The sequence below is a fragment of the Nomascus leucogenys genome, chromosome 6 (assembly GCF_006542625.1).
Source record: "Nomascus leucogenys isolate Asia chromosome 6, Asia_NLE_v1, whole genome shotgun sequence".
NCBI lineage: Eukaryota > Metazoa > Chordata > Mammalia > Primates > Hylobatidae > Nomascus > Nomascus leucogenys.
Window position 1 is genome coordinate 97237274 of NC_044386.1, and position 22346 is coordinate 97259619.

The window sequence follows — 22346 nt, forward strand, 5'->3', positions numbered from 1 at the left end:
ACACAAGAACAGCCTAATACACACAGCTCTCAGCCCCTAAGCCACACACAGTGGGACCTTCTTAAGGCAGCAGGGTAGAGCAGAAAGGGTGTGGCCTGGGGGCTGGGACACCTTGCATCTCATCCTAGGTAGCACAGCAGGTGACATTAATTATGTCACCTGGGGAATGAGTAAAGCAGGAGTTCCCAACAGGGTTCCCAGGGAGGGAAGACTACAGAGGTCTGTGAGCCCCGAAACTGCATAAAACTGGCTATGACGATACACATGCAGGAGGGGCTGGGCCGCCGTCTCTAACACAGGGCCATGGCTTTCATCAGATTCCTCCAGGGGCCCCCAGCCCAAAGATCCAGAAGCACCAGGCAGGAACAGGGCAAGGCTAACCCCCATAGGAACGCAGACTCCAGGCACGATATGCGCCGCACATCAGGAGAGAGTGCTGGGGGGAGGGACTAGGGCAAGTCCTGTGGCACCGGGCCCCAAGCCAGGATCCACGTGTGAGTCACTAGAAGTAGATGGCCAGAGAGGTGAGGGAGCTGTCCAAGGCAGGCAAGCTGTCTGGGTAAGGGGTGAGCTCCCCCTCCCCATCGGGGAGGGCGAGAGCACAGGCTGGATGGGCAGAGGTCAGAGTGAGTGAGCGACAACCCTGAGTCTCACTAGACAAGGTGGTTCACGTGAGTCTGAGTGTGTGCAAGGATGTGCAGGGGTGTGGCTGGCCTGGCCCCGGCTCCAGGCTGGAGGGCTGAGAGGTCTGTGCAGTCTGCCCACCCAGCAGCGGCCTGAGGCCCACTTCTCTCATCCTCCTGCTTCCCAGCTGCAGCAGGCTACTGGCTGCCTGGGCTGTCCCACACTGCTAAGTGAGCCTGCAGAGCCCCAGGTCCCTCCTGGGTACTACGATTACCACCTCCCACGTTATAGTGACCATAGAGATGACAGGAGTGAGAGGGTTCATTATGAGCCTGGGGCCAAGGGAGCCCAGCGGCTGGATGGGAGTGCTGAGCACGGCTGGCAGCCAAGCCCACGCCACATGGCCTCAGTGGCCCCCCACCAACTGCTCCTGACCCCTCCAGGGGCCTCCCTCAGCCTGGCCTGGGTCACACAGGGAGTTGGTGGTATATTTGAGCCAGGATCCCAGGCCTCGCACCCTTGGCTGGGCTTACTCTGGGCACAAATGCAACTTGTCCCCCTTGGATGATTCTGTGCATGCCTCGGCACCCCCTAATCCTGCCAGAAAGAGATGGCCAGCATTGGGGTTCCAACAGACTAATTCAAATGCAGGCCTGCAGTGTTCCCTGGATCCAGCCACCTGAGCCTGTTTCCTCCTCTCTAAAACAGAGTACAAAAATTGCCCTCCTACTCCTGCTGGGAAGATTAATAAGGGCAGGGGTGTACCATATAACAGAACAGAACAGAGACCTTCCACCCACCCTCCATCTCTGGGCCTCAATTTCCCCATCTCTAAGCAAGAGGGTTACTCTGAGTGATACCCCAGGTCCCCAGAGTCTAATGCTTTGTGGGAGGCCTGCCCAGGTGCCCAGCCCATGCCTAGCTGGGCCTGCCGTGGAAGGACAAGCTGCAGGGCAAAGACCGGGGCCTGCCCTCAGGGGGCTCTCTGCTAGTTGGCAGATGAGATCTGCGGCTGTGGAGCAAGGGCACTGTCTACTTAGCAAAACTGTGTGGAAGTGCCCATGGTAGGGCTTCCAAACTGGTGGTCCTGGTGCCTCCGTGTTGCCACAGTCTCTATCACCCCATATTGCATCACACCCAGCCAGCTCCATGCATTTCCTCCATGCATTTCCTGCCGGGCCCCTGTAGGCTCCAAAGGCCACAAGAAGCTTAAAAATGGGAACAAGTGTGAGCTGGGCATTGATCAAGGAAGGTTTCTTGAAGGAGACAGGACAAGAGGGCCAAGGACTCACAGGAGGCCTTGAATACCCAGATGAGGATCACACAGATGCCCAAACCACTGATGGTCTTCCATGTACCCCCTCTCCTCAGGCAGGGATACCTGACCCCACCCGGGGCTGACCTCAGAGCTGTGACCCCGGCAGACGGCTTTGGTGGGAGTGGGGACCTAAGCTTGAGGTTCCCTCCACCTCTCCTCGGCAGCCATGGACTGTGAGTCCATCCTGGAGAAATCAGTCCTGGTTGGTGATGTCCAGCAGCTGCCGAAGCCTCATTGCAAACAGCGTTGCCGCTGGTGAGTGCCATCTGACCACGGAGGGCTTCCCGGCAGATTAAGAGCAATGCTGGCCCCAGACTCATTCATATTCCGGTCTGGCTGCCAGCTTCAATATGGCTGAGAGACGCGAGGGCAGAGGCGGCCCTCCGAGAATGCCCAGCGATGATTCCTCTCCGATTCCAATTTATTTTCTATCATTAATGCTTTTGAAAAGCCCCACATTCTCTGCAAACAGGGAAGAAGCACAGGGCTCAGGAGGAGAGGTGAGGAAGAGGGTCGAGGGCGGAGGGGTACTTGGCAGAAGTGGAGCAGGCAGCAGCCTGGGTTCAAATCCCCTCCCCAGCTCCACCTGCCTTCAGGGCCCTGGGGCGAGCTTGACCTACATCTGTCCACAGGGGATGGGTATCCTGCTCTGCCCACCCCAGGAGACTGTTTTCAGATCTACCTAGGGGTCAGAGGTGAGTGGGCTTTACAAACTGTAAAGGGCTATACACTTGAGGAACAGAGAATGAAGCAAACCCAACCATAGCGGCAGAGGCCTATGAACTGGACGCCTGCTTCCCCAGATACTCTAGGGGACCCCGACCCCCCAGTCCGGGGAAGACCTGGAGTGCCTCTCCCCACAGCACAGGCAGAGGAGGTGAGTGCCAGGATCTGGGTCTCCAGGCTTGTTTCAAATTCACACTACCATCCTCCCATCTCCCCCCAGGCTCGTGGTGACCAGCCTCCTAGCCAGCATCTCTCCTCCCCTATCATCCACACTGTGGAGCCAAAGGGATCTTCCCTGCATGAGTCTCCTGCTTGGAACCCTTCCAGGGCTGCCCGTTACCTTGAGATCAAGTCCAAACTCCCCACCTACCATGCAAAGCTCTCCCTAGCAGCTCAGGCCCATCTGGGCAGCCTCGGCTCCAGCCACACCCAGCTTCTCAGAGGTCACCCTTGCCTGCCTTCGCATGCTGTTTCCTGCCTGGAATTCCTTCCTCCTTGGCCCAGTTCATCCCATCTCCTACCCCTTCTTCAAGGCGCAGTCCAAATGCTTCTCTTTCCTGCAGCTTTTCCCGAGTCCCCCGGCATGCCCTGCTCTGGGCTCCTCATACCCAGGACCCACCTGTAGGGCAACTCAGTAATGTAGTGATTATATTTGTGTGGTGGTGCCCCCTCTAATCAGTGAGCTCTCCTGGGCAGGGGCTGCCTCAGATTCATCCTGCGCATTCCCAGTGCTTGGCAAAGTGCCTGGCTGCCAGTGGAGCTGTTTCTCCAACTGGCCAACCTTAATGGAACACCCACTATGTGTCAGGCAGCAGCCAGTCCTGGCCCTCAAGTTGCTTCAAATGGATGTGCTCAGGGAACCTCTAGGGAATGAATGAATGGACATATAATCACTTTGTAATGGGGAAACTGAGGTGCAAAGAGGCAAAATGCCCTGTTTACGGGTGTTCCTGCCTCCCTGCACACGTCTCTTCTACTCCATTTCTCTCCCAGGACCACAGCAGCAGTGCAGAGAACTCAAAACGAAAGGTTAGAGTCAAAACGGGGGGGAAGAAAGGAAGAAGAAAATCTGGTGAATTTTCCCCTTTCCTCCATAATGTAAAGAAAACTGCTTTTGCCAACTATCACAGCTTAAAAGCAATTAGAGTTTTTGGAGGGGACTCTGGGCATGAGCAGAAGCAACAGAGTGAGCGCCCGGCACGGAATTTTTCCAGCGTTCGTTTGTATCAAGCAAAAGAAAAAAGGCGTTAAGAGCAGCAATTTCCAGCAGCAGAGATGGTGGAGACAAAATATTTACAGTCTCTGAGGGAGGGGCCTGGAAGGGGCCAAGGACCTCCTCTGCTCCCCACCCAGCTCCACATTCTAGGAGGCAAGGAATGGGATGGAAAGGATGGAAGATAAGCAGATGAGCCTTACCCATGCAGGCTTGGAGCAAGGGGGAGAGAAGCCCCCAGCTGCCCCCTGCTAACTCACCCCTTCCCCACCACCCATGGCCCCCAGCCACCAGAGATCCATCCTGTAAACCTCAGACCTGGACGCAACTCTCCCCTGCTCAAAATCCAGAGAACATCCACCACTGCAGGCTGGCACTGGAGGCCTGCACAGCCTGGGCCCCTCTCCAGCCTCATCTGCAGATGCTCCCCAATGTGGCACACTGCCCTGACTGTCTTCTGAGCAGCCACAGTCAGTCTCACCGCAAGGCCTTTGCCCAGATATAGGAGCATAAGGATGCATTCCTGTATCGGGGCAAAGGCCTTGAGAGGGAGGTGAGGCAGGTTTGAGGATCTGGATCCAGTGAAGGGAAGCTGAGCCAAGATCACACAGCCCTAGACCCGAATGCTGGCCTGCCAGCCAGGCCTCTGCTGCTGAATCCCTCCTTCACCTGGACTTTCGCTGGACCCTTGACCTCCTCCCTCCAAATACAGAGCAGACCCCTCTTCCTGAAACCGCACTGCCTTCGTCCCAGCTGCAGCACAGACTCCCCTGTCTGGCACACAGACACAGCCTCCTGTAGAAGCAGTGCTCCTATGTTCAAATGCCAGCTCCTCCATTCGTTAGCTGCATGATCTCCAGCAAGTCCCTCAATCTCTCTGAGCCTCAGTTTCCTCATCTGTTAAATGGGGATAGTAATAGTGCACATCTCATGGGGTTGCTGTTAGGATTAAATGAGGTAATACAGGTAAAGCATCTGGCACTTGCCCAACACTTAACAGGGGTTCAGCGAACTCTCCTCTGCCCTATTTCACGCTCAACCCTCAGGTGTGACTCCCCAGGCCCCGATGGCCCATATATGCGCACTCAGGCTCCCATTCCACATGCAGTCACCCAATAAATGCTCACTTGGAAGGCACATGCCGTCTAGGAGCAAAGGGCACTGGAGGCTCTAAGAGCTTTGCACACACATGGAGGCCCAATCCCTGAGCACGGGGCCAGGATCCTCCCATTTTGTTTGGCTTAGGAAGGATTCCTCCAAGAATGCTGGTAAGCCTCAGCCAGAGCTCTTAGAATCTGCCAGGCCAGGTGGAGGAGGTGAATGGAGGTTCAGCCTCCCAGAGGGACGAAGAGCACGCCTTCCCTCCAGCCCGAGGCCTGCAGGTCAGCCCTCAGCCATCCTCCCAGCCCTACTGGACAAAGGCAAGCACCAAGACCCAGCAGGCAGTGATGAGGATGAGAGCAGAAACCAGGCCTCAAAGACAGCAGGATCTGGGGAAGCCAGGCAGTCCTGAGCTCAAATCTCAGCCCCAGCCCTAACCAGGCGGGTGACCACCCTGAGCCTCCGTTTCCTCATTTGTAAAATGGAGTCGATAATGCCCACCTTGCAGAACAGCTGTGCACACAAATCAGGGTAACGTTCTTCCAGGTCCCTCTGGGATCTAGCATATAGTCACTGACCCCTGATTCCTGGACTGTAAGCATGGTGCCCTCCCCACACTCCCACAGCACTGGGAGAACAGAGGGAAGGCCTGGCGGGCTGAGGGGACACCAAGGACCTGTTCTGTCTCCTGTGACCCTTCCAGTCTACTTCCTGCCTGGCAGGGGGGTGAAGGACCAACCTACAGCCAGCCATGACCCGTCCTCCCCACCTGGCTCTCAGGGCAGAGGCCCAGCCCCTGCCTCGTTTTGCCACGGAAGAAACAGTTGCCCAGGAGAGGTGGCGACGTGCCTCCATCTCACAGCTCCCATTGAGCCACTCATCCTACGTAAGGTGGTTTCCTCTTCTTCGCCAACTGCAGAGTACACACAGGCTTGCTGTGGGTCCAGTGGCGCTGCAGGGCTGGAGAGCAGGGATCAGGAGGTGTTCTGATGTCTCTGCCTTTCACTCCCGCTCTGGCTGCCTTTCTCCCAGTGGCCTCTCCTACCCTACTCCCCCATTGACCTCAAGAATAAGCCCAGCAGTAAGCCTGGCACTAATCGGGGCACTCCTCCTTGCTGTGGGGGCTCACTATGGACAGGAGACCAGTCTCAGCCCCAGATGGCTGAGCCTCAGGACACTCCACCGAGGCCTCCTCCTCAACCTGCACAGCTCTTCTCCTCTCGGGTAAGTAACTAGGCAAACACACAAACACACACACGCATACACATGCACACACTCACAAACACATACACAAGCACACACACACGGGTAACTAGGCTCACACACACACATACACGTGCACACACTCACACACACGTGCACACACACACAGGAATCTAGGGAGGAGAGGGAGAGCGAGGAGGGCAGACCCTAATAGGGGAATCCTAGGCCCACCCCCTGGGATGACTGGCAGCCCTTCCGCAGCTGATCCAGCCTCCCGGCTCTGTACCCAGGAGAGCACTAGTGGGTCCTGAACGACAAGCCCATGTGGCCTGGAAGCAGAGGATCCTGGGACTGAGAAGCCAGACGCCTGACTTATTGCCAAGGCTCTGCAGTACTTCACCATGAGATGAGAGACAGAACTGGCCACTCCCTGTGCCTCAGTTTCCTATCTGGAACCTAGAGGAGGAATGAGATCATCTCTAAGTACGTCTTCTAGTTCTAGCATTCTGTGACTCCGTACCTGTGACCTCTGGGACTCCTCAGGGAATCCCAAGCATCGGAGAGTGCTGGGGGAGAGATCACCCTAACCCCAAGGAAGCGGGGAAGCCCAGGGAGACCTATAGCTACCTTAGGCTGGTAGACGGCAGTCATCCTGCTGCAGCCTCCCAGGGAGGAGTCCAGGCTCGGGCAGGAGGCCGGAAGACAGAGGAGAGCTCCTCAGTAGGGCCTCAGGCAGCCCAAGGCCCTCCCCGATGTCCACACATCCCTCAGAAGCTCACCCCCTTGAGTTTCACTTCCGATCTCTGTTCCGAGGTTACAGAGTCTTTGGTCCAGCCCAGATCTCAGGTGCAGCCCCAAGCCCCCAACACCGCCCCCCACCCCAATTCCCACAGCTGTCCAGACCCGATCCCAACCCCTCCTGCCAGGCCAGCCTTCCCACCACCTTCCTGGTTGCACCCACAGGGTGGCCGGTGGGGGCAGCCCAGCTGCTTGTGCCAATAGAGGCTCCCCTGGCCCTGCATGGCTCGAGCCTGATAACATTCTCCTAAATTAAACAATAAACAAGAAGTTGTTTTAGATTTTCCTGACGCTGCAGTTCCTGATTAATCCTCACAGCAAATAAAAGAAAGAGATAATTAACCCAAAAGAGGGTCACTTCCTGTTTCCAGGTGGAACCTCCAGCCTGAGCCAGAGGAACCTGTTCAGAGGAGTCCAGCCCCAGACCACCTCTCCCCTCCCCCACCTCTCCTGTGTCTGTCCAATCCTGGGCTACATCCGCAGCCTGCCTCCTAGATCCCACCTCAGCAAGTTGGGGGCAGGCACTCCAGCCTGGGGTTTTCCTGGCTGTGCCTGTGGCTTGCTGGGCAGGGGTGGGTGGGGTGGCTGGGGCCTCAGGGCCTTTGCAGAGGACCCTCCCCTTCGCTGCTATGTGACCTTGGACAGGCCAAGTCGCTTCAGAGGCCCCAGTCTGCTCATCTGTCAGATTCTTTATCTCCCAAGGACAAAATGAAAAAAATTTGAGACCACTTATGATTAGGCAGAAATATTTTATCTTACTTTTTAGAGATGGATGCTGAAATATTTAGGGGTGAAAGCGCTTGATGTCTATAATTTAAAATATTCTGGAAAAAACAGATAAAGCAAAATGTGGGAAAATGTCAACAATTGTTAAATCTAGATGAGGGGTATATGGGAGTTCCCTGTACTATTCTCTCTACTTTTTCGTATGTCTGAAAATGTTCCCAACAAAATTAAAAACAAAAAAATAGCACAGTCACGTGAGCCAGGCAGGAGCCCCACACACAATGCCTGGTGCTCCTGGTATGCCTGAAAGACAACTGGGTCTCTGAAGTAGGTTAAACATCCCCCCGCCATCTCCTTTATGTTGTTTCCCTAGAAATCGCTTTTCACAAATTCCACTGAGCCCTAGCTGCGCATTTAAAAGCCTTAACACATTCAGAAGCCAGACGCTGCCCTTTATTGAGGTGACTGCTGTCTTGTGACCACACCTCCCCCACCCACCAGGCTCCCCATGCCCTCTGCAGAGCAGCCCAGGGCTGGGGGTCCTGATACTGATTCCATCCTCTCAGAGCCTCAGAATGCCCCTACCAGTGGAGCAGAAATGATGACAAGTCAGTAACTGCCTGGGCATCTCATTCAAAGGCAAAGTGTCACCGGACAAAGAGACTGAAATCTCCACTTAACAGATGGGAAAGCTGAGGCCCAGGGCCAGAAGAGACTGGAAGCAAAATAAGGCAGGTGGAGAACAGAGGGTGGAGGAGGTGGGCAAAAGCTCCCCAGCTGCTCCAACTCCCCCTCCTCCCCAGCCCTCTATCCCCACCCTGGCAGTGTGGGTCGGAGATGGGGGTTTGCGTCTCTTTCTCTGGCTCCTGTTTATCGAGCTTCCTGGTCAGAAATAAATGGCCATGATCGCAATCTCCCAGCCAGGCCCAGCTGACCCTCGCCAACACTGGCCAGGCTCGCCTCCATGGATCGATAATGGAGAGTTATCAGTACCCCAAATGATCAATCGCTAGTTGCTGAGTGCCGTGCAATTCATCGGGGAGAGTTATGTATGGCCAGTGACTGGGTGGCCCCGCCCCATCCTGGCACAGCCCTCAGGGACAAGGAGGGCCGTATCTATGATGAGCATCTCAGCAGCAAAGCAGCCCATAACTCGGGAGCTTCTCAAACAGATGTTTTGGGCCTAGCCCAAATCCCCAGGCCCAAGGGACTACCCAGGGAGGAAGTGGCAGTGGCCACAGAGGCCCCAAGAGAGGCACTGCATGCCCGCGATCAGCCTGGTTGGCCCCCAGGCACGCCCAAGGAACCCAAGATGGATAAACCCAGTCCCTGCCACCAAGGTGCTCCCAAGTCAAAACAAAGACAAACCACCCCCAGGCCTTGCACACAGTGGGTACACAGTAAATCATAAATGTTCCCTAAATGTAAAGCTGATACACTGCTCTCAGAGTTCTGAGGAAGGATGGGCTGCTTCCAGGAGGGGTGGCCAATAGAAGGTTTTTATTTTTAATGTGGGATTTGGGCTGAGCCTTAAAAAGTGGGTGGGATCTCCATGGACAGAGATGGGGGAGAACTCTCAGGTGGAAGGGCCACGGAGGAGGACAGCGACAGCATACCTGATTGGCTGGAGCCTGGGGACACAGAGAGGTGCTTGGGAGAGAGGGCTGGGGTGGGACATAGGGTTGTGCAAGGGGCCGAGGTGTTGGAACGCCAGCCTGGAGTTAACAGGGAGTGCTGGAAGGGTGTTGGGTGACAGCATGACAGCCAGCCTGGGCTTGGGAAGATCTGTCTATGGTTTCCACCAGGCTGCATGCCCCAAGAGGGCAGAGGCTGGTCTTACTCATCTCTGTCCCCACAGCACCCAGAACAGCCAGGCCCAGAGGAGGCGCCCAAACAGTGATTCATTGAATGATCATAGATCATCAAATTGCAGGACAGGGGAGTCCTGGAATTACAGCCGTGAAATAGCATGTTTTTATAATGCCCTGCCACGTAGAAAAATACGTATTAGAGCCTCAAAAATAGCCTTGTAAGGCAGGCAGGGAGATCATTCTGTCCAGTGTCCAAAGGGGAAAGCCGAGGCTCAAAGAGGATAGTGATCTAAGGTTATACACCAGAAAGGGCCAGGGCTCAGCGCCCTCCCCACCCTGCCCCAGAAGGCTCAGGCCTGCTCGCCTTGGCATGGCCAGGGTTGCCTGGGAGGTGAAGGTCCACCCCTCACTCATCCCTGGGCTCTCCTGTCCCCAGGAAGCCCCCCAATCTCAGCCCCTCGCTGTGCTGGGGCAGATGGAGAAATACAGCAGATGCTGCCTCATTGAGCATGCCTCATTGCAGCCCCAGCTGGGACTGGCTACCAGTCCATGACAGCCTGTCCTTGCACCTATAATGGAAACAGGGCCGAGAAGGGAGTCTCTAGAACACCCAAGCTGGTCTAGACAGAAGACAAAGCCACTCCTCCCCTAGTCTCCACCCCAGAAGTTTGGAAAGCCTCACTGTGGAGCAAGAACACTGGACCAGGAGTCCAGAAACAGGGTCAAGCCTAACCCACTGTGTGGCTTCTGGAGACTCACTTCCCACCGTGGCCTCAGTTTTCTCATCTGTGAAATGGAACAATGTTGTCTGCCTACTTTATTGGAGCTACCATGAGGACTAAACAAAAGAAGGAGTATAAAAACACAAAATTATAAAGCAGATTTTGCCTTGGAAAATAATAATAATAAGGCTCCTCTTTACTTCTACCTGGACATTGAAACTCCAACCTGACCCACTTCCCTTTCCTGCAGAGGGCAAAATATCAGCTAACATTTACTGAGATCCTACAATGCCTCTGGCTAGTGGCTGCTTTACATGCATTATTTCCAAGTGGGCTATGGTAGACATCATCCCCCCATGACACCCACGAGGAAAGTGAGGCTCAGTAAAGTGACTTGTCCAAGCTCACCCAGCTTGAAGCAGCTGAGCCAAGATCCAAACCCATTTCCATCTGGCATCCAAGCCCAGGCCCTTTGGATCCGCCAGGCTGATTTGAGGAGCCACTCCACACCCCAAAGTCTCAGAGTTTCAGAATCAGCGCTTAGGATGTGGGCACATGTCACATACATACACACTCCACTGAGGCCAGTGACCCTGACAGCAGAGGCACTTTGCCATCCCATGGTAAGGCCATCAGAGCTGGGTGGGGCATGTGAGGAGGGTGGCTGGCACAGCTGGCCTTGAGCTAATTGGATCAGTCCTGGGCATGGAGCTGCCTATCTGGCTGCCCTGGCAGATGGGTGCTGGAACTGGGCCACCTGCCAAGGCCCAGCCTCCACGTCCAAACCAATCTGGACACCGAAGTTCCACTTTGGACCCCTCTCGCCCTGACCCTGGTGGCTGGCAGTGCCCACATAGATCCAGAAGACCATGGTGGCAGCTGCTATCCCTCCTCCAGTGGCTGGCACCTCCCCTGATGTGACCATATGGCCTCATATGCTCTCTGACAGCTGGAGTGCTGAAATGACTGCCTAAGGACGTCCTCTGCAGAGGCCCCGAGGCCCCGGCCACCCCACCCACCCCTGCCCAGCAAGCACAGGCACAGCCAGAAAAACCCGAGACTGCAGTGCCCACTCCCAACTTGCTTAGTGACCTTGTGCTAGTCACTGCCCTGCTCTAGGCCTCAAGCTCTTCCTCTATCAAACAGCAATGCTGAACAGCCCTCTACCCCTTTTCCTTTGTAGCCCTCCTCCGAGGTTACAAAATCCCACTCAAACTCACTCCAGTTATCCACGGAGACAAACAAACGTGTCCACTTTACCGACATAGAAACTGAGGCAGACCCATGGGCCTCAGGGGCTTACTTAAGTGCACACAGTGGCAGGGCCAGTACTGGAGGCTGCATCTATGACTTCAGGACACTTGCCACCTCTGTATGCCCAGGTGGTGGGACTGGTGAATCCTGAGCCCTCGCCAAACTCTGACGACCTACATCACCCCACCCAAGTCTTCCCAGCCCCTGGACAACCCCACCCAAGACCACCAGAGAAGTGGTTTATATTGCAAATCTAATTGTGTTCCTCCAGAACTTCAACCCTGCAAGCCCTGAATTCAGAATCAGCCCACACTCCTCAGATGGGCACTGAGGATCCTCTTCTGTCTGGTGCCAACCTTCTCCATGCCCCCGTGTGAACTACCCCATTGCAAATACGTTCTGCCCTTGCCCAGCGCTTCCCACCTCCATGCCTTTGCCAGCGCCGTGCCATCTTCCTAGAAAGCCCCCACTCACGTTCGCATTCTCCATTCACTCATTTAGTCAACAATTATTTACTGAGCATCGATCAAGTGAAGGAAAATCTCAGCAGGTCAAGGCCCTGCCCGTCCCCTCCTTCTGAAACAGCCCCTTGCCACTCCCCCACGGAGCCTCTCGGTTACCCAGCCAGCTTCACTAATACTCAGAGGTATGGGTCCAAATCTGTTTCCCCTTTGAGAGCCCATCCGGGGAGGGGCCCAGGCTCATCATTGGTGTCCCCAGCACTCAGTCCAGGTCTCAAGCAAGAAGATACCTCCAAATGTGAAGTGAGGCACCAGGCCATGGAGAGTAAGAGCCAAGGTGTGGTTCCTGGGAACAGGGGTCTGGGCCCCAGAAGCCCAAGGAAGAAACTCTGAGACTGGTCAGGGTAGCCCTCAGCCCCCACAAAGCTATGCCTGAGAGGTCAGGGGCAGCTTTTCCCCCTTGAGTCACCCCAAGGCCCAGCCCACTCAATAAATTCTTATCACTGGATTTGTTAGAATATCTTTGCAATTTAAAACACAAATATAGCAGGGTCAGGTCTTGCCTGGGGAGGGAAATTAAGGGGGTCACACTGGGCACTGCTCCCTCCCAGTCAGGAGGTTGGGGTGAGGAAGTGGCTGTTTTCCTAAAGGGGGCAGCCAGTAGGGTCTGGGAGCCCCTGGCTGGAATTTTCACCCCCGGCAGAATAGACCAGGCGCCAAATAGGTGCCCCTGGTCTCCCCCTCACCATGGCTTGGGACCCCAAATGAAGGGTTCATTTTGCGGAGTTGGTTGGGGTGGGAGTGGAGGTACCAGAAGAACCGGGGCAGGGGTTCAAGCAGGCATGGATGATAGGGGTGGAACCAAGCTAGGCGTCTTGCCATGCTCCAGCCACCTGGATGTCAACCAGAGCTTTGGTCAACACTCAGGAGGCAAAAGTCTGGAGCTTAAGGAGCCACAGGGGAAGAGGAAGAGGAGCTGAGAGACAGAGAGAAGAAAAAAACAATGGCAAAGAAAGGCCATTATCAGCCAGAGCCAACAAGGGAGGAGCGGGGAGAGGCAGAGAGAGGCCGCCTGGGAGGGGGAAGCCAGCAAAGGCTGAGGAGGCCACCGCCAGGATCCAGCAGGCGCAGGCCCAGCCCCACCCCCAGTGGTAACTCCCAGGCAACAGCTCTTACCCGGAAGGCCCTGGGAATGACTCCAGGCTGCCAGCAGGACTGAGGGAAGTCACAGAAGCCTGCCTGGGGCTGACAGCTCTGACCTCCTGTTCTTCAGGTGGGCCACCTGGGGAGGAAGTGGCCACGATAGCCACCAGAGTCCTCTCCAATTCCCCCAGTGCACATTTAGATCTCCACGGGGCATCTTTGGCCCACAGAGGGGCTCTAGGATGGTTCGGTAGGAAGGCTTCTGGGGCCCAAACACAAGGACAATGCCAGGACCCAGCATAGAGTGCCAGGCTGGGCGGGAGTGATTCGGATCCCTGGGATGGTAGTGAAATCCCAGAGCTGTGCAGAGGATGACAGGATCCGGGCTTCCAAACCATCAGGCAAAGCACAGACAGCCTCTGGCCCCAAATCCAGGAAGCACATATTTAACCAAGCTAGGGTCAAAAGGTCCCACAGGTCAGGAGCTTTTGCTCAACTGCCACCAGCTGAGAACAGCCGCTGGCCCAGTAAACGTGCCACACGCAGCAGGAGCCCACCTGCCAGGTCAATAAAGAAGGCCTGGGTGCCCTCCATGCCTCACCAAAGACCAGGGTCAGCGGATACCCTCGCAGTGGAAAAGGGCTGTCCTGAGACTTAGAAAACTATCTCCATCTCTGCCACAAAATCCTCCTCTGTGAAATGGATAAGAAACTTGCCCACCGGTCCTGCATTCTCACAAAGTGGCTGAGAGATTCCAGAAGGATAATGGAGGTGGAAGTAAGGTTTAAGCCTGAAAGCTGGTATTACCATAGACATTACCATACTCCAGAGACCCAGGCAGATACTGACTGGTCCAGCCACCACACCCCTCCACGCAGCATCCAGGCTGAGATCAAGACTTCTAACCACACAGGTTCACAGGCAAGTGGCAGGAAAGAAGGCATATGGATGGGGGCTGCTTGGGATCCTGGCAGTTACAACCCCAGGGAAGTCCAAGCTGGAAGGACTCAGGAGCAACCAGAGAAGGCTTCCTAGAGGAGGAAAAACCCGCCCTGGAAACAAGGAGGATGAGGACCCTGCAGGAGTCCTGACCCCAGACCCTTCCTTGGGCCTCTCACTCCAGAAGACACGGGGTTCTCTCCCTCTCAGAGGCACCATCTTGGACCACAGCTTTCCATCCCATCTTCCACAGGACTGGCTGGGTTGGCAGTTAGGGGTGTGGGGAGGTTCCCTCAGGCAGCCAGCGCAGGTCCAGAGTGTGGGAGGAGACTCACGAGGAGAGAGGGTACAAAGCACAGCCACAACCTCAATGCAGAGCGAGGCACGCGGGGGGCACGGCTCCAGGCAGGGATGGGGCACCAGGCCCGCAGACCTGGAGACGCCCCCTCCCCTCCCCGGCCTCTTGGGAGCTCCTGAGGGTCCAGGTCTGGTGGGGCGCGCCTTGCGGCGAGTTCCCTTCTTCCAGCCACCGTCCTGAGGAGCAAAAGGCGCGGGGACACACACATACACGCCCGGGCACGTCTCCGCACTCCCCCAACTGAACCTTGGTGTCTTCCGCCTGCCTGCAAAGACAACATCCCGGGCCCTGGGCCTGGGAGCTGTCGCCGCGCGGTCCCGCCTGACCCTGGCGGGGTCACAGTAGTCTGGCGCCCGGAGCGGCTCCAGCGCGGCGCCGCGGGCCTAGGTGGGTGTCCCAGAGAGCCGGTGGCTGCGCGACTGAGGAGGTGGAGGCGCACCCCTCCGCCCGCCAGGCGGCCTGGCCCGCGCCCCCGCCTCGCTCCCCTCGCGTTCTCTTCTCTGGAAAGGAAGGCCGGAGTTGCACCCTGAAAGCGCCTCCGTCCCCACCCCTCCCGGCCCGCCGCGCCCCAGGGGCTCCACAAAGTTGCTGCAAGTCGCCGGGGCTGCAGCGGTAGGTGAAGGTGAGGCGGGGCCGCGGCCTGGGGTGCCGAGCACGCCCCATCCCAGCCCCAAGCGTGCACGCCCCCCACGGACGCGCACCCAGCACCCCACCCCCGCCGCTGCCCCCGAGGCTCCCGCCCAATCAGAGGCCGCGCACGCCGCGCCGCCGGCGGGCAGACAAACCGGCTCCCCGGCCTGCGCCCCTGCGGCCCTGGCCCCGCTGCAGCGGCCCGGCCCGGTCACACTCACCGTCCCGGGCGCGCCGTCCGCGCGCGGCTCCGCTCCGGGCCGGCATCCCCCGGCTCGGCTGCCTCCGGTCCCCGCTCCGGCTCCGGTTCCCGCTCCGCAGGGCTCGGCTCCGCGATGGTGGCCGCGGCGGCGAGCGCGGCAGGGAGGGCGTGTGTGTGCGCGTGAGAGCGCGCAGCGTGTGCATGTGCGTGTGCGCGGGAGGGTCCCGGCTCCCCTGCGCGTCCCGCTCCTGCCTCCTGCTCGCCACGCCGCGATGCCGGCAGAATCTCTACCGCGCGCCCCCACTGCCCGGCGCCCACACACACGCACACCCGGGCGCGCACACCCGGCTCCGCACTCCCGACTCGCCCTCCTGGAGCGCTCACAGAGACCCCCTGCCGGGACGGCCGGAGCCTGAGGAGGGCAGCCCTGGGCCCCGTCGGCCTCAGGTGCCCCGCTGCTCCCCGTAGGGACCCCGTGAGCGGCCCGGCTCCCGCACCCTGCCTGGCCGGGCCGCGGCCGCGCTCCCAGCCCGAACCCGGGCCCAGGTGCCGACTCCGGCTTCCCGCACTCCTGCAGGAAGCGCCGGCCCCCTCCGCGGCGCCGCTGCCCTTCTCCCCACTTCCAGTCCGGCCTCTCCGGCGCCTCCCTGCCTTCTCCCACCTGCCCAGCCCGGTCCTCGTTCTCCCCGCTGCTCTCCGTCTGTCTCGCCGCCGCCCTCTCCCGCGCCCCCTCCTCCCCACCGCCCTGCGCTGCCTCTCACATTCTCCGCATTACAGCGGGTGCCGCCCGCCGCTCGCGGGGCCCAGGGTTCGAGCGCGCAGTGGGCGGCGAGGGGACCCGCCGCGCCCGGCCCTGCCGCCCCCTCCGCTCTCCGCGGCTCCGCGGCTGCTAGCTCCGGCCTGGCGCTAGGGTGGCGACGTCCCGCGCTAGCCTCGGCTGCCGCTGACAGCTCTCATCTCGCCCGGGCTTAAAGGGATAGCGCACCCGGCTCGACCGGCCCCACCCGGGGCGCCGGGGAGGGGACCTCGCCGCGCGGGAACAGTCCGGGGCGGTGGCGCAGCCGGGACCGTGCGGGCGACGCCCTGTCCGCCGCCGTGGAGCCCGGCCCTCGGGGCTGGAGGTGAGTCAAGGAGAAGGACGGTCGGGAGCTGCCCGGACCACGCCATCCAGGGGGCGCTCAGCGGCCAAGCCTCTGGGCCGACAATGGGTGTGCGGCGGTGTAGGCTGAGCGCCCTGGACTGCGGGCCGGGGAGGGGGATCAGGGAAGCTGCCGTCTGAGTCTGAACTCCAGGTGAAGACACCTGTCATGCTGGGAGGACAGGGCTCACGGGCTGGCGTCCCGCTCCTGCTGTGTGACCTTGGGCAAATGCCGACCCCTCTCTGCACCTCAGTTTACCCCCTTTGGAAGGGCATGGCTTCCATCATTTCTGAGCCCATGCCCAGCTCTGATATGGTGTTAGGTCCCCATAGGAGGGGGAGTCCCAAGGTAGTCCCTCAGCCCCCAGAGTCCCACCTCCTTGCCTGTGACAGCTGAGGCCACCGCTGAGACTGCAATCCTTGCCACCCCGGACACTCACCAGGACTGGTCTGCCTCCTCCTTCCAACTGCCTCGTCAGGGGAACTAGGGAACCAGGCAAAGTTGAGTCAGTATAGGGACCTACCGTTTGCAGAGCTCCCTCACATTCAAGATCTCCCTGGACCCTCATGACACCCCTGGGAAGTAAAGTGCACCCCTACGCTCCCGGTCAGCCTGATCCTGGACAAGTCTGGCACGTGAGCATTTCGTCTTCAGGGCCCCCTCCCCACCCTTACTCCCACCCAGGCTGTCCCTTGCTCTCCAACCCTGCAGAGGGATGCATTTTGCCCATTGTTTAGGAAGTTTCTGTCATGTGCCCCATCCTGTGCTAGGTCCTGGAGACACAGATGATTTAGACATATTCCTACCTTCAGAAAATAAGAATAAGGGAGGTATGATAGAGCTATGGGGGGTGGAGGAGGTCCTGGAGGAGGTGACATTGGAGCCAGGTAGTGAAGGATGAGTAAGAATTGGCCAGGTAGAAAGGAACAGGAAGGGTATCCCATGCCAAGAGAAGAGCATGTGCAAAGACCTGGAAGTGGGAAATGGAGTGATGGGTGTTTTGGAGGGAAGAGAAAATATAAATCCTTGATGTGATGAGTTTCGACTTTGTTCTGGGGCAGCAGCAGAGCTGCCGCTTGGCAAATCTAGGCAGCAGCCCCCACCCCCACCTTTCAGCCATCACAGGTATGGCTAAGGGCTTCCCAAACGCAGCAGCTTTTGCCAGAGGCCACCCCATCTTCTGTTTCTCCCCTCTAAGCCCAGACCCAACCTCTGCGCCCATATCCACAGCCAGACGCAGCACAGCCTCCCCCTGCTGTCCGGAGCTGGAAGTAGGAGAAGCCCAGGCTGCGCTGTGGCTGTGATGTGAGTCCAGAAGGGCCAGGCTCCTGTACCCACCCATCATGAAGGTACCCTGTGAAGACCCCAGACTTTGGTATCAGGCAGATCCAGTATCAATTCCAGCCTCAGTGTCCTCCTCGGTACAATGGGAATAAAAATACGTTGCCAGTAACGTGACTGGCAAAGAATCCACGAGGGACGATGGTCAGGAATGGCTCAGCACACAGCGGGCATGCAGCAAATGGCCTTTTTTTCCCCGTGTCTTGAAAAAGAAAAGAAGAAAATGTCTTTTCTTCCACAAAGCTTGGCTTTGTGGCCCATCCCAAAGTCCCTGTTGTCTCCCCTCTCCCTCTTTCCCTGGCCATTTTCCTTCTACCTCCCTACCAGACTTCCTGGGGGTCTCAAGGGAGATGAGCTCGTGGCTGTTGCCTGCTCTGGCTCAGCACGCCTCCTGAGGAGTCTTCCCAGGGCCTCCAGGTGAGCCCTAGGGAAGCCACACGGAGACAAACAGCCTTTCCCCAGAGATCTGACATCCATGCAGAGCAGCGATTTCATCCTGCATCCCCATCCGTTTCCCACCATCCAGATCTCCCGCTTACTTCTGCTGTCTTGGGAGCCACACAGCCTTTGGGTCCGTGCTTGGGAATTTATGCCCAGCTATGAGGTGCAAACTCAAATAGGTGGCACACTTTCTCTGAGCCTTAACTCCTTCCGTAAGTATGGGAGCAAGCAGGTATGCACCACGGGGATGACGAACCTAAGTCTATGTCATTTATTTTCCCCAGCAAGTCCAAGCCTAGGCCCTCTATCCAGGAGTTCTGCACAAAGGCAGTCATGTGCAGAGGCTGCTCTGGGATCCCCTTGTGTCCTGCCCTTGTGCCGGTGGCCAGAGGCTGTTGCCACCTCTTCCTTCCAGCAGGCTTTACAGAGAGGTGTGGCATGAATAATGACCAGGCCCACTCTACGGCCAGAGCAGTAGTAGCTGGGGGCCTGGGGCAGGGACCAGGAACAAGACTAGTTGGGCAGCTAGCTCCAGGAGGTAGCTCCTCTACCAGGGGCTGGTGGCTGGCTGCTTCCCACCACAGAGGCTGGGTCAGTTCCCCCACAAATGCCTGCCCAGGGCCGCTCTGCTCTTTCCGGCCATCTTCATGGGCCAGTCATGGAGAACTTTGGCAGTGTTCCAGATCTAATCATCACACCAGGTCCAGCCGAGACTGAGAGTGGCCCACGTGGAATTCGAGGAGGCAGTGGGCATTTCCCACCCACTTCCTCTGAAACCCCCTGGTTTCCTAAGCCAGGCTGAAAAGTAGGTCACCAAGGGTTCAGAGAAATGCCCTACCCAGCTGGGCTGTCTCCTTGCCGTCTCTAAACACATCCAATCTCCCCACCTCCACATCTTTCCCCACCTGTCCCCATCAACTTTTGGTTTCCACATGTCTCAAGTCCTTCCATCCCTAAGCAGCTGGCGTCAACCACCCCCTCCCCACCCCGATCTCTCTCCTCCTCCCTCCTTCTCTTTACTCTTGGCAGAGTGTGGCCAGGAGATTTTCATTCATTGGCTCACCCTCACGCTAATCTTGGTGTTATCATTCCCATTTCAGAGAAGAAAAAAGCAAGGCTCAGGGAGAGGTTCCAGGATTTGAACTGAGAGCTAACATTCTTTATTCTTTCCATGAACATGCGTTGTGGGCCTACTTCATGCCACACACTGTGCCAGGCATGGGGAATACATGGTGGAGACCTCAGAGTCCAGATGAGACAGGAAGAAACCAAACCACCATGCAAACAAATGTAAAATGACAACTGGGACAAGTGCTGTGACAAGGTCTGTGGGGACCTGGTCTAGTCTGGACTAGGGAGTCAGGAGAGGCTTCTTGCAGGATGCAACATTCAACGTAGCACCAGAGGTGGAGTAGACAATGACCCAGAGAAGTGGGGACTCCAGAGAGAGGGAATAACGTGTTGAAAGTCCCCATGGTGAGAAGAAAGAGAGAAAAGTCATGTGGCCAGAGCATGAGGAGAGAGGATTAGAGATGGGGGTGCAGGTGGCATGGGTCAGGACAATAGGTTCTAGTGGGACCAGCAAGGAGTTGGGGTTTTAGCCTAGAGGCTCTGGGCTGGCCCTGGAGGTTCAAAGCAGAGGACAGTGCTGCCACTGTTCCTCCAACTATCACCTCCCAGCCCACCGCTCTGCACCCAGGGACCACTTCCACCCTCTTCTCTGATGCCCAGGACCTGGCACAAGGTGAGACATCCTGGGGAGTCAGACTGGGCAGCTGAGTGGGCAGCCTCATGACGGAGCAGGAGGCCTTGGCCCCGCCTCTCGTCAGATGCTAGCTGGATGCCTCCGGGCAGCACTTGCCCCTCCGTGTCCCCCAGAACTATAAAGAATGGACTGATCGTCTTCTGCCATCTCTGGTTGATCCTCGTCCATAGCCTGTAATGAGGGAATGGAGAAGATACAGCATGACTCCACCCAGGCCAGATTCCAGGGCCTTGGCCCTGCAGTGGGCAGAGGGGCTGCCTGAGGCCTGCTGCTGGCCTATGCCTTCCCATCCCTCCTCCACCCCTGAGCCTGCCTCCCCTGGCCTTTCCCAAGGAGGGCACTCCGGGAAGCTTTCCTCGTCTCCCCACTCCAGACCTCACCTGCACCCTCACCCATGTCTCCACCATCAGCCTGGCAACTGCATCAGATGCTCGGGAGTCCCTGTTGGCCTGTCAGTGCTCAGCTGGACTGTTGGGCCTCTGGTTTTCCAGCTGTGGAAGAGTGTCATTCTCTACTCTTCCTGTCTCCCTGGACAGGAGAGGACGGTGGGAACTGGAATTCTTGTCATAACCATCAGCTACTCTGCCGGAGTGCTCCTTCCTGTCAAGCATCCTCTTGAGACCCTGAAGTCAGCACCACCGTGGGCCACAGACACACCAGCTGACCCCATAAAACATTCCCTGAAAAGTTGTAGCCAGCTGCATCCCCCGGGTAGGACTGTATTGCCGTTGTGGGCACCAGTGAGCAGAGACAAGATTATAGAGCCCATTAACAGCTGGAAAACTGAGGCTCCAGACAGAAGGGGCTGGCCCAGGCCACCACAGCAAGCCCTCCTACCTCACCCCATCCTTGACTGCCTGGGTGGGTCCAGGGGAGCAGGACTGTGTGCGGTGCCATCTCCCATCCCCCACTGCGTTCCCTCACAGGTTCAGAAAGCAGCTGCTCCCTCCCAGGTGACACTGCACCCTGCCATCTCTGTGAGGGGCCTCTTCTTTTGTGTGAGTTGCAGTTTCTGCTTGGGAGGCTGCCTTACCTTGTTAAGGGCCCTGCCTAAAGAGGTGGGGATGGCCCTGAAGGTGCTGTCCCCAGGTCAGCACAGGGCCTTGAGCTCATGGAGCAGGGGCCAGGCCAGCTTGTTGAGAGGGCCCAGGTCAATCCACAGCCTGCCACATCAGCTTTTTTTATACTGATCATGCCTACCTGAAACGTGGGGAGTGCTTTGCTGTCCACAAGTCTAATTGTACGTGTCTTCTCAGGGAAGGCGCCCTACAGCCCAGGGAAGCAGGAACAGGGATTATCCGCATTGTACAGATAAATAAACCAAGGTGCAAGGTTATGGCCATCTGGACGCTGGATCCCTGCAGTCCAGCACAGTCACACAACAGGGCCTCAGGAAAGGGTGGTGCTGGAGGCAGCAGGGCAGCAGGAGCTGTGGGTGTCAGGGTTCTGGGCAGAGAGTGGACCTTGCCTGTTACTGAGAGATAGAGATAGGACTGGACTTGCCCTTTGGAAGGCCGAGGAGTGGGGTGGGGGTGGGTGGTGGGAATCTGGAGACCTGGGATTATGCATAGTTTGGGGAACTGACCAGCCATGCAGTTCCCACTCACCACGGTGGGCCCTGTGCTGGGCCCATGGGGTCTATCCTCAGGGAACACACAGGCTGTGGGCAGACAGGCACATGGATAGCCATGCACACAGAGGAAGGCCAAGGTTCCAAGTTCTGGAGTGGGCACTGTGTTGGGGTGGGGCCTGGAGGCCAGCAGTGTCACAGAACTGAGAGTCAGGAGTCCATGGAGCCTGGACCTGAGGAAGGGATGGCCTGGCGACGCATCTATGCAGGCATCAGCGGAATCTGGCTTTCCCAGAGAGGCGAGAGGCGATGGTTCACTGGGCTGGGGAAAAGGGCCTGGGGCATGGGGAGTACCCTGGGGGAGGAAGCACGACTAGGTCCATGTCCCTTCTGAGTCCTCAACTCCCACCAGCCCAGGCCTGGCCCGATGCAGGGGTTCAAGGAGTATGTGCTGGCCACATGGATGTGTTTGAATGCAAGAATGCAAGAAAGAAGAGCGGGGAGAGGGAGAGAGGGAGGGACGAGGGACCAGCATGAGCACAGAAAGAAACCTATGAAAGTACCTCCACTGTTGGGGAAGGAGCAGGATGGTGAGTGGGGTGGGGCTGGAGGGGACCCCCAGGCCTTTTCAGCAGATTAACTGTTTCCTGGGAGCTGACCCCTGCCAGGCTTCACAACCTTGTTCCAGGGAACCCTCACCCGGACACCTGCTGTGAGCAGTCTTTGGATGCAGCTGCCCCTGGAAGGGCAGGAGTGCTGCAGCCTGAAGGGGCTTCTGGGCAGTGCCCTCCTCCCCTGCTGCAGGGATGCCAGAGCTGATAGGCCTCAGGTGAGTACCCTCCCCCTGACGAGGAGGCTGAA

At 57.7% G+C, this 22346-nt stretch overlaps 2 protein-coding genes across 7 annotated transcripts in view; one reads left to right on the forward strand and one right to left on the reverse strand.

Annotated features, from left to right (window-relative positions):
- Positions 1-16176, reverse strand: part of LINGO1 (leucine rich repeat and Ig domain containing 1) — a 206601-nt gene extending 190425 nt beyond the window's left edge. The window contains exon 1 of one of the 4 annotated variants that reach the window (XM_030814861.1): positions 15249-15495. The gene's annotated coding sequence lies outside the window, so the exon portion shown is untranslated. Of the gene's footprint in view, positions 1-15248; positions 15502-15990 lie in introns of those variants that run through there. The other 3 variants (XM_030814859.1, XM_030814858.1, XM_030814860.1) reach the window with 3 other exon arrangements.
- A 93-nt stretch (positions 16177-16269) lies between these two features.
- LOC115835523 lies at positions 16270-21403 on the forward strand. 3 transcript variants are annotated; one of them, XM_030814862.1, is made up of 2 exons: positions 16270-16350; positions 17599-21403. In XM_030814862.1, the coding sequence occupies exon 2, from the start codon at positions 20092-20094 to the stop codon at positions 21103-21105; it is 1014 nt and encodes a 337-aa protein (XP_030670722.1). In that variant the 5' UTR covers positions 16270-16350; positions 17599-20091; the 3' UTR covers positions 21106-21403. The 3 variants fall into 3 exon arrangements, with proteins under 3 accessions (XP_030670722.1, XP_030670723.1, XP_030670724.1); XM_030814863.1 differs by having other exon boundaries at positions 16292-16350; positions 18037-21403; XM_030814864.1 differs by lacking the exon at positions 16270-16350 and having other exon boundaries at positions 16522-18126; positions 18236-21403.
- Positions 21404-22346: the final 943 nt, after the last annotated feature.

What these genes read in the sequence shown, in the direction of transcription:
- LOC115835523 (XM_030814862.1), top strand. Translation starts at nt 20,092, where the DNA reads ATGAGGGAATGGAGAAGATACAGCATGACTCCACCCAGGCCAGATTCC.